Source organism: Chaetodon trifascialis, chromosome 10, assembly GCF_039877785.1.
Source record: "Chaetodon trifascialis isolate fChaTrf1 chromosome 10, fChaTrf1.hap1, whole genome shotgun sequence".
NCBI lineage: Eukaryota > Metazoa > Chordata > Actinopteri > Chaetodontiformes > Chaetodontidae > Chaetodon > Chaetodon trifascialis.
Window position 1 is genome coordinate 20627913 of NC_092065.1, and position 9990 is coordinate 20637902.

Below are 9990 nucleotides of genomic sequence, written 5' to 3' on the forward strand. Positions count from 1 at the left end.
AATGAGTTGTCAGGAACCACCAGCAACAAGAGATTTCAGCACTCAATTGTTTCTACGTGGTCTTAAAAACAAACACAAAAACTCAAACCAATCTGTAATTGATTAATGAAATTAAGGACAGGTAGTTCTACACAACTGCTACCCTCACATTCAAAATGCTCTGATGCAAACACTTGATACACATCTCAGAATCACCTCCTGTACTAGAACACTGACATTAAACCACTAACACATTCATAAAGTTTCCTGGTCCAGTTATCACTGTCTCAAGAGGCAACAGATTTTATAGAAACAATTCCAGGTCATTCACCCCTGACTGACTCCTCCACACTCAGTACATGCTGGCTCTGATCACATCAAGTTATCATTAAGTCCCACTTTGAACTTGGACCTCCAGCCTCAGTGTCCTGCCCTACTATGACCTAAATACAGTTACATTTTAGACCCCTTAAAGTTAAATTTTACCAGGTTTGGTTTAATTAGGATTCAATTACTTCCAGAAGGACATTTAAGGTCTTAAATGAAGTTTAATTAACTTTGTTGCTTTTAGCCACAACTGACATTTCTAACCTTGACCCTGTACAACATCCTGGCTTTGTACTTCATAGCTCCATCAGTGACTGTTTGCCAACCAACTCATTGCTAAACAGTTCCACTATCAGAAAATGGTTGTGAAACAGCTCATTTAAAATGTGTAGAATATTTAAAGTGACAATGGTGCCAAGTTTATGCACAATACCAAAACTTTGTCAAGTTAGAGACAAACCAAAAAAAAAAAAAAAAAAAAAGAAGCAGGATCATTGTTAATCTGGTTTCTCCACAGTATGCAAGGCTTACATGGTTTGGGAAGTTTGAACACCTCTGCAAAGCATCTCATTTCAGCTAAAAAAAAAAAAAAAAAAAAAAAAAGCAATGTTCTACCAGCTTTCCAAAATGAAAACCACCAAGACAAGGTTAAACGGTTGTGAAATCTAGTTTATTGGCATTAATCAATCTTGAGTCATCTGGAACAAGAGACCTGCAAAGATATTAGCCAGTCAGTTGATGAACAACAGCTATAAGATATTGGTTATATTTAGTGAAGTATGCCTTACCAGAAAGATCTTCAGAAGCCACCCTTAGGCAGAGGTTTAGCAGGACTTCTTTGCCTTGAAGCTCCGCTGATGCGGTTGGATACCGGCATGACTTGGACAGGCTCTCCTGGGGTGTAGCTGGTTTCAGCAAATACTGATCTTCCATGTTGGTATCTTGAACGAGAGCTGAAGGAGTACACTGGCTCCAGATCAGACAGGTCACTCAAAACTGGTTCAGGGTTTTCATCACCAGCTCCATAGCCAGCAGCAGATCCAGAACTCAAGCTCTCATCTTGTGGGGCCAGAACAAACCCATAAGAGCCGTCCCCTGCATAAGCACTAGCTGAGCTACCATAGCTGCCGCCATAGCTTCCACCTGGAGCACTGCCATCGTACCAAGTAGAAGCCTCATAAGCGGCCCCATATTCACCCACCGCAGGGCTGAACCCAGTATAGCCACTGTCAAATGCTTCACCCCCAGCAATGTTGGCGTTACTGCTGTAAATAACTGGAGTGCTGCTGTAACTGACGGGGCCAGCACTGGAAACAGTATCTCGAGGAGCAGGAAGTCCAGCAGCTGGGTTAAAGCTTGGGTAGGATAGACTTGGCAGAGAGGAGCTGCTGCCCAGATCAGAACTCCCCCCTGTTCCACTGTACCAAGACCCAGAAGAAAATGGCTGCTGCATGAAGGTTGAGCCACTGTGCGATCCATACCCTGAAGAGAAAATGAGTTCGGTACTAGCCAGCATTCATTTGAAGCGATTTAGTAGTTTAGAGTACAAAACTTCAACTGGCAATTTAACTTGTTTGATGAGACCTAGACAGCTTACCTTTTCTCACTGGGCCACAGGTGATGCTTCCAATCAGCAGACATACAATCCACAACATCCTGGAGACACATTTGGTTTTAGATTAAGTTGTATTTAAACCAACAGCAAACAAAGTCAAGTCATCTACTTACATCATTTTGATTTAGGAAGTGGATAAACTCAAGATGTGACTGCTATGATTTCTTCCCAAGAAACTGCAGAGGCAAAGCACAGTGGTCTTATTAACAATTAAGCAACACAAAGAATAAATTAAAATGGAAAGAAAGCAAAAATCCATTTCATACCTGCTACTGGAACAACACGTGTCTCCTGCACCTGCCTGTCTGTGATGCCCTTGTGAGCCTCACAAGCTCATTTTAAAGGATTCTCCAGGCTGTGCTAATTGATGGCTAAGTAGGCACAGCTGATAGCGAGGAAGCCTGGGGTGTGTTCAATGTGAACAGTTTTGCAGTGTTTTTTTCTGCTCAAACAGGTCATTTTTCTCCCAACGATCACTAAAATATGTTTGCTCCAATGAGCTTGTGGTGGATGACTATGCTTCAAATGTGAATGTTGCTGCAAAGAAGCTAAATGTGGATGATTTACAAGATCTTTATCAGTGTTTCTATTTTCCGGTCCTCGGGCCCCCCTGCCCTGCATGTTTTAGATGGTTCCCTCCTCCACCACACCTGATTCAAATGATCGGCTCGTCATCAAGCTCTGCAGTGGCCTGATAACGAACCACTCATTTGAATCAGGAGTGTTGGAGCAGGAAACATCTAAAACATGCAGGGCAGGGGGGCCCGAGGACCCGAATTGAGAAACACTGATTTATATAATGACCACAAGGTGGACAAGGTGGACACTCAAGATGAGCATCACTGATTTAGTATCTGACCAAAGTGAAATATGGTCACAATCTCCCCTTCTGTTCCTGAGTTATGGTGTTGAATAATGGCCAGAAAAGGGTTGCTGCAGAACATTATGATGTCTCCGTGAAGTTGACCTTCTGGATATAACATGTCATCACTTTATCCAACTAGACATTTGTGTGAAATGTCTGCTTTCTGTGTATGAAGTTTGAGCAACAACCCTGCAAACGTGTCAGGTCTGTGGCACAACCTCTTGTGTGAAACAGGTTGAAGCACACTTTTCAAAATCTAAAATGTTTTGCAAAATGTTAGAAAGCCGTCGTTATGGACCACTCAGGGACAGTAGTGTCATGGGAGAAAAAGTACAATTATTTCAAAGATTTTTCTCCAGCGAAGATGTGGCAATGGAAACGTAAATACACATTATGCAACTAGCTGACTTTTAGGGTCACAGTGGCAGCGAGCTCAGCAAACTTACAGAAATCCTCACCGGTCATATCCTGTAAGTCAGGCATCTCAAACTCATTCCACAAGGGGCCGTGTGGCTGCAGGTTTTTCCTCCAACCAATCAAGAGCACACAGTCTGACCAATCAGCTGTCTGAAGACTGAGATCAGCTAATGAAATGAGTCAAGTCTGGTGTGCTGCTGCTTGGTTGGAAAGAAAACCTTCAGCCACTTGGCCCTTTGTGGAATGAGTTTGAGACCTGTGCTGTAAGTGATGTATCATGAATTCTTTGTGTGGAACCATGGTCTCTGTTGGACAAAGACCTTGTGTTGCCTAAGTCCTACACTTATCCACTACTTTCTATTACTTTCCCAAATTGTTTTGACATGTACCCTGAAAAACTGAACTCATCTTTACCAACACTTAAAATAAAGGGTTATAACAGCTGTTATAGTACAGTATGTGGCCTCACCTGTGACAAGGGAAGGGAGATCTACTGTATTCTGTTAAGTCAGCCTTTAGAAATTAACCTTGGCTGTAGCTAAACCAGACCAGATACAATTTATGCTGCACCTTTGGAAACCAAGTCACTGCATGACAAACTTGCTGGAAAAACAGCCCCAAAAACAGGCTGGCTAAGCAAAGCATCTAAGATGTCTCATCTGCAAGGAATTAAATAAGTCTGCAATCTGAATATTGGATTTTAGGGTTCCATCAAAACCAATAGCTGTTTGCTCTGGCCTGAATAAGTAAATTTGTTACAACTGGCTGATCACATTCCCACTAACACTACTTCCTCTGAAGTAGGTGACATAATTTAAATCCACACCTGAATAGTTCTTAATATCCAAGTCACTCATTTTAAGTTTAAATGAGTAACATTGTTGACAGAACACATTTGTGGGAATACCTTTCAAGATGGATTCTGCTGATAAATGGGTCAAAAGTTTACTATGTGACCAAATTAGTCCTGCAGGAACATATGGGGCTAAATGCAGCATAGTGAAACAGGCCTAGTGATGCTATGGTTGTGTGCCATTTTTGACTTGTAACATCTACCATGGCCAATTGGTCTAACTTCATGCCACCAGTACTGTGGCCATTTACATTTTGGAGACATGCCAATCTAGCATCGGGACCTTTGAGACAAGCTGCATGCACCATTTCACACAGAACATAAGTGTTCTGATCTCACACAAACATTGTAAAGCAAGGACTTTAAACAAGACTTGATTTGAAAGCCATTTATTAGCATTAAATCATGTAGCAGCAGTGAGACATCAGGAACAGTGAGACCTGCAAGGTAATGACAGAAAGTCAACTATTAGCAGATACAGAACATTGTAGCTACTGAGTGAATCACACCTTACCAGAAAGGTCTTCAGAAGCCACCCTTGGTCAGAGGTTTAGCAGGACTTCTTTGCCTTGAAGCTCCACTGATGCGGTTGGATACCGGCATGACTTGGACAGGCTCTCCTGGGGTGTAGCTGGTTTGAGCAAATACTGATCTTCCTCGCTGGTAGCTTGAACGAGAGCTGAAGGAGTACACTGGCTCCAGATCAGACATGTCACTCAAAACTGGTTCAGGATTTCCATCACCAGCTCCATAGCCAGCAGCAGATCCAGAACTCAAGCTCTCATCTTGTGGGGCCAGAACAAACCCATAAGAGCCGTCCCCTGCATAAGCACTAGCTGAGCTACCATAGCTGCCGCCATAGCTTCCACCTGGAGCACTGCCATCGTACCAAGTAGAAGCCTCATAAGCGGCCCCATATGCACCCACCTCAGGGCTGAACCCAGTATAGCCACTGTCAAATGCTTCACCCCCAGCAATGTTGGCGTTACTGCTGTAAACAACTGGAGCGCTGCTGTAACTGACGGGGCCAGCACTGGAAACAGTATCTCGAGGAGCAGGAAGTCCAGCAGCTGGGTTAAAGCTTGGGTAGGATAGACTTGGCAGAGAGGAGCTGCTGCCCAGATCAGAACTCCCCCCTGTTCCACTGTACCAAGACCCAGAAGAAAATGGCTGCTGCATGAAGGTTGAGCCACTGTGCGATCCATAGTCTGAAGAAACAAGATTATGTTTGAGGCAGCTACATAGTTCAAAGTAGAATATAGATCATTTTATGAGTCAGTGCTGTCTTACCTTTCCCCACAGGACTACAGGTGATGCTTCCAATCAGCAGACATGAAATCCATAACACCCTAAATAAAATGACTCCAAATCATAAGTTGTTCATGAACTTTTAAAGAATGTACTGCAATTTACCTACCTCATTGTGGCACAGGCAGTTGGATAATTTGCAGACACAGTTAAGGATTGGTAACTTCTCCCCAATACACTGTACATTCAAAGGATGAAAGTTCAAAGGTCTTGTTAGCATGAGGTTACACCAACAACAGATAAAACATTACAGCCCAAACAAAAGTCATTGCATACCAACTAACACACCTGCAGCTCTTCCCTCCAGGAGTCCTGCTGTAGTGGCTTTAACCTACAAGAGCTCCTTTTAAAGGATTCTTAATGCTGTGGGAGCTGATTGCTCTCTGGTAACAGCTGGTGTTAAAACACACCTGCACTGTGGTTAATTGACCCTGTTTGAGAGCAAACAATGGGCTAAAGTGGGCATCTTGAGGGCTGAGAACTTTTATGCATTGATGCTTCGATGTTCATGGCAGAAAGAGACAAAATGTGGAAAAAGGTGTCAATTTACTCAGTCTGGATCTCTGCTCTCCTGCTTCCATCTCTGTTATCTATGTAATTGGTGTTTTGTGTTTATTATGGATGATAAGTCTGCCAATACAATATATTTTTCTCATTGTCAACAAATCCCATGATAAGACCCAAACTAACGGGGACTGTCTGTGTATCCAAACTCTGATATATCTTGTTCTTCAATGCCATTGTTGTCCAATTAAGAACACATTAATGAGCCACACTGTTGCACTGGGTGATATCCCCCTTCATGAACACACACTAGTTTATTTCACCTCAATACCAGACACGCCATCCTGTAGCCAGAAATACTCACTAAAGCACCAAATCTCCAGTTAAAAGTAATCCCCAATAAATGCACAATTTCCTCCTGTTTGAGAAATATTTGCTAAAAACTACATTTTTTTTAATTGAAACTATATGTTCATTAACATTTGTGCAAGTTGTCTTCAGTAGGACCAGTGGGATTGGGGCTGAGGCTACTTTCACACGTAGCAAGGTATTTTGGAAAACGGATATTTTAGCCCCTCCGTTTTCAAAAATAACATTGTGCACACAACATCGTTTTCAAAAATGTTGTCGTTGACATGAACCCTGATAAACCCGCCATCATAATTGTGCCAAACCTATGGCCGCCAGTGTAAACATAGGTCGCTCTGACATTAAGTATTTTCAGTCACATGTTGTGATGTGGCTGCATGGTGGTGCAGCAGGTAGTGCGCGTGCCTCACAGCAACAAGGTCGCCGGTTCGATTCCCGGGTCAGGCCTTTCTGTGTGAAGTTTGCATGTTCTTCCTGTGCATGCGTGGGTTCTCTCCGGGTACCCCGGCTTCCTCCCACAGACCAAAAACATGCTCATTAGGTTAATTGGTGACTCTAAATTGCCCCTAGGTGAGCATGAATGGTTGTTCGTGTATATATGTTGCCCTGCGATGGGCTGGCGACCGGTCCAGGGTGTTCCCCGCCTCCTGCCCATTGACAGCCGACGTAGGCTCCAACCCCCCCGCGACCCCGAAAGGGATAAGCGGCATAGAAAATGGATGGATGTTGTGATGTTTTTGGAACCTGAAACGTTGTTTAACCCTGTTTACACACAAACACAAAACTGGCGTTTTCAGAAATCTCCACTTTGGCCGGAGTTTTTAAAAATGATCGTTTTCCATGAAAAAAAACTGTGTGTAAATGAGAGGCCAAACCACATGAAAACATATGTGTTTTCCCTGAGTGTAAATGGGGTCTGAGTGCCATAGACTGGGGAAGAAAGTCAAAGCATTGGGAGAATGGCTCCTAGAGAGGACTGCTCAAATGGATTTTCCTTAGGCCTGTATAAAGTCAGACTTTCTGTTTTTACTGCATCTGGAGAGCAACATCAGTCTGTGTGGATGAGCACATCAGCTAAATTCATTACACCAGTCTGGCTAAATATTTGTTTGAAGATTTCATCAGACTGGTTTAGAAAATGGCTGTTTGCTCTGCACCTGCTGCTCAGAAACATTGGAAGACTCATTTTTAAAGGCGCTCTGTACATCAGTTGACCCTTCACTAAGCCCCGCCCTCCTTTGCAACTGCTGCCATGCCTGTCAACTTTTCCACTGTGGCACTGCACGTGTGGAGTTTACAAAGATAATGGTGGCAGATATACCATAGAAATGATTAAAAATTATAAGTGTAGCTGGCAAATGTAAGTTAATGCTAAGTCTTAAACCCCATGAATCAGCTGAGAAACCTGTCATTTCCATGTGACACAAATTTAAAAAGAGAACCCTTTAAAAGGATCTTAATATGCATTTGATGGCTGTGTATGTGATGGCTGCGTAATGCTAAAAGACTGAGCCTAATGCTACATGTCCCAGGCATAATATCAGCATCCTCACCAGCTGTTGATCCACGAAATGTATTTAAGGGAGCAGCATTGATTGTGTGTTTCAGTGTAGAGCTAGTTCACCCCACAGCATGGTATTAGTAATAATAAAAAAAAGTTATTCTTTCTAACATCCCTTGAATTGTCTGGATGCTCACCGTAGGAAAAAAAAATATATATATATACTTTGACATGCAATACAGTGGTTAGATTTAGGCTATGCTTTAATTTATTTTCAAACAGTGTGCTTCACTTTTACAAGAGAGAAGGATTATTGGGTATGAGGAAGAAAAGTTGTAATGGTATCTAACACAAGTTGACTGTAGTTGCTGGAGTGTATATGTGCTCGAAACAAAGATCAGGACTGAGCTGCTGTCATTGCTCGAAAGTCTGATAGAGATGCTTCTTGGCTCACAGATTGACACATTCACAAACAGTGGCTGTTTCAGTCCTGAACAGGTATCTTTCATGTAACCTGATATCCTACAAAATAATGCACAAAGCCAACAACATGCCCATTGCCTTTGGATATAATGATTGGTTACTACTGTAGGTTGTAAGCTTGTTAGCCAGATATGCTAACATTTGCAATTTGTGTTAGGGCAGATAAAGACAAAGTTTAATCTATTCCTCACTTGTTTTGTCTTTTACATGGGATATATATACGCTATATATGTGCTATTTAAGTGAGTTCGGGTAAAAGTGGTAAACCAGAACTAAATCAAATCCATCCACACCACTTTTCTAAGTCACAGTGGCAGCGATCTCAAACACAAAACCTCACTTGTCACACTGCAGTTGAGGCATCATGCATTCTTTGTGTGGAACCATGGTACCCTGCTGGGTAAAGGACTTCTGTGTCCCATGCTTATTTACTTGCTGTTTTTTGGCCTGAATTGTTTTGACATAAAAACTATTCAATCTCTAAAACTTATGATTAAGGGCTGTAACAGCCATTGCTACTGTATATGACCTCACCTGTGACAAGGGTAGGGAGATCTAGTGCATTCTGTTGAGTCAGCCTTTGGAAATTAACCTTGGCTATAGCTAAACCAAACCAGATACAATTTATGCTGCACCTTTGGAAACCAAGTCACTGCATGACAAACTTGCCAGAAAAACAAACCCAATAACAGGTTGCCTAAGGAAGGCATCCTTACAATCTGACACATCTGATCTGCAAAGAATGAAATTAGTCCAAATATTGGATTTTAGGGTGCAACCAAAACCAATGGCTGTTGGCTCTGGCCTGAATACATTGGTAAATACAACTGGGATGATCAGTCCCAATCAGTGTTTCTCTAAAGTAGGTGTAGTTGTTTCAGTCCATACCAAATATTGCTTTACTGTACCATCCAAGTCAAAGTTTAAGGCTAACATTGTTTCCAGACAGAACACATTTGTGGGAATACCTTTCAAGATGGATTCTGCTGATAAATGGGTCAAAAGTTTATTATGTGACCAAATTAGTCCTGCAGGAACATATGGGGTTAAATGCAGCATAGCGAAACAGGCCTAGTGATGCTATGGTTGTGTGCCATTTCTGACTTGTAATGTCTACCATGGCCAATTGGTGTAACTTCATGCCACCAGTACTGTGGCTATTTATATTTTGGAGACATGCCAATCTAGCATTGGGATGTCTGAGATAAGCTGCATGCACAATTTCACACAGAACAATTGTTCTGATCTCACACAAACATTGTAAAGCAAGGACTTTAAACAAGACTTGATTTGAAAGCCATTTATTAGCATTAAATCATGTAGCAGTGGTGAGACATCAGGAGCAGTGAGACCTGCAAGGTAAAGACAGAAAGTCAACTATTAGCAGATACAGAACATTGTAGCTACTGAGTGAGTCACACCTTACCAGAAAGGTCTTCAGAAGCCACCCTTGGTCAGAGGTTTAGCAGGACTTCTTTGCCTTGAAGCTCCGCTGATGCGGTTGGATACCGGCATGACTTGGACAGGCTCTCCTGGGGTGTAGCTGGTTTGAGCAAATACTGATCTTCCTCGCTGGTAGCTTGAACGAGAGCTGAAGGAGTACACTGGCTCCAGATCAGACATGTCACTCAAAACTGGTTCAGGGTTTCCATCACCAGCTCCATAGCCAGCAGCAGATCCAGAACTCAAGCTCTCATCTTGTGGGGCCGGAACAAACCCATAAGAGCCATCCCCTGCATAAGCACTAGCTGAGCTACCATAGCTGCCGC

The 9990-nt window shown here is 42.6% G+C and overlaps 1 protein-coding gene across 1 annotated transcript; it reads right to left on the reverse strand.

Moving 5' to 3' along the window:
- Positions 1-957: 957 nt before the first annotated feature.
- On the reverse strand, positions 958-2236 carry LOC139338194 (RNA-binding protein FUS-like). The gene is made up of 5 exons (XM_070973167.1): positions 2188-2236; positions 2035-2097; positions 1904-1962; positions 1095-1788; positions 958-1018 (listed from the first exon to the last, which is right to left on the reverse strand). Exons 2-4 carry the CDS (start codon positions 2037-2039, stop codon positions 1106-1108), a joined length of 747 nt encoding a protein of 248 aa, XP_070829268.1. The 5' UTR covers positions 2040-2097; positions 2188-2236; the 3' UTR covers positions 958-1018; positions 1095-1105.
- Positions 2237-9990: the final 7754 nt, after the last annotated feature.

Excerpts from the sequence above, each read along its gene's own strand:
- LOC139338194 (XM_070973167.1), bottom strand. Across the intron at positions 1,789-1,903 it reads CTGTGGCCCAGTGAGAAAAG|GGTATGGATCGCACAGTGGC; the intron begins GTAAGCTGTCTA and ends TTTTCTCTTCAG.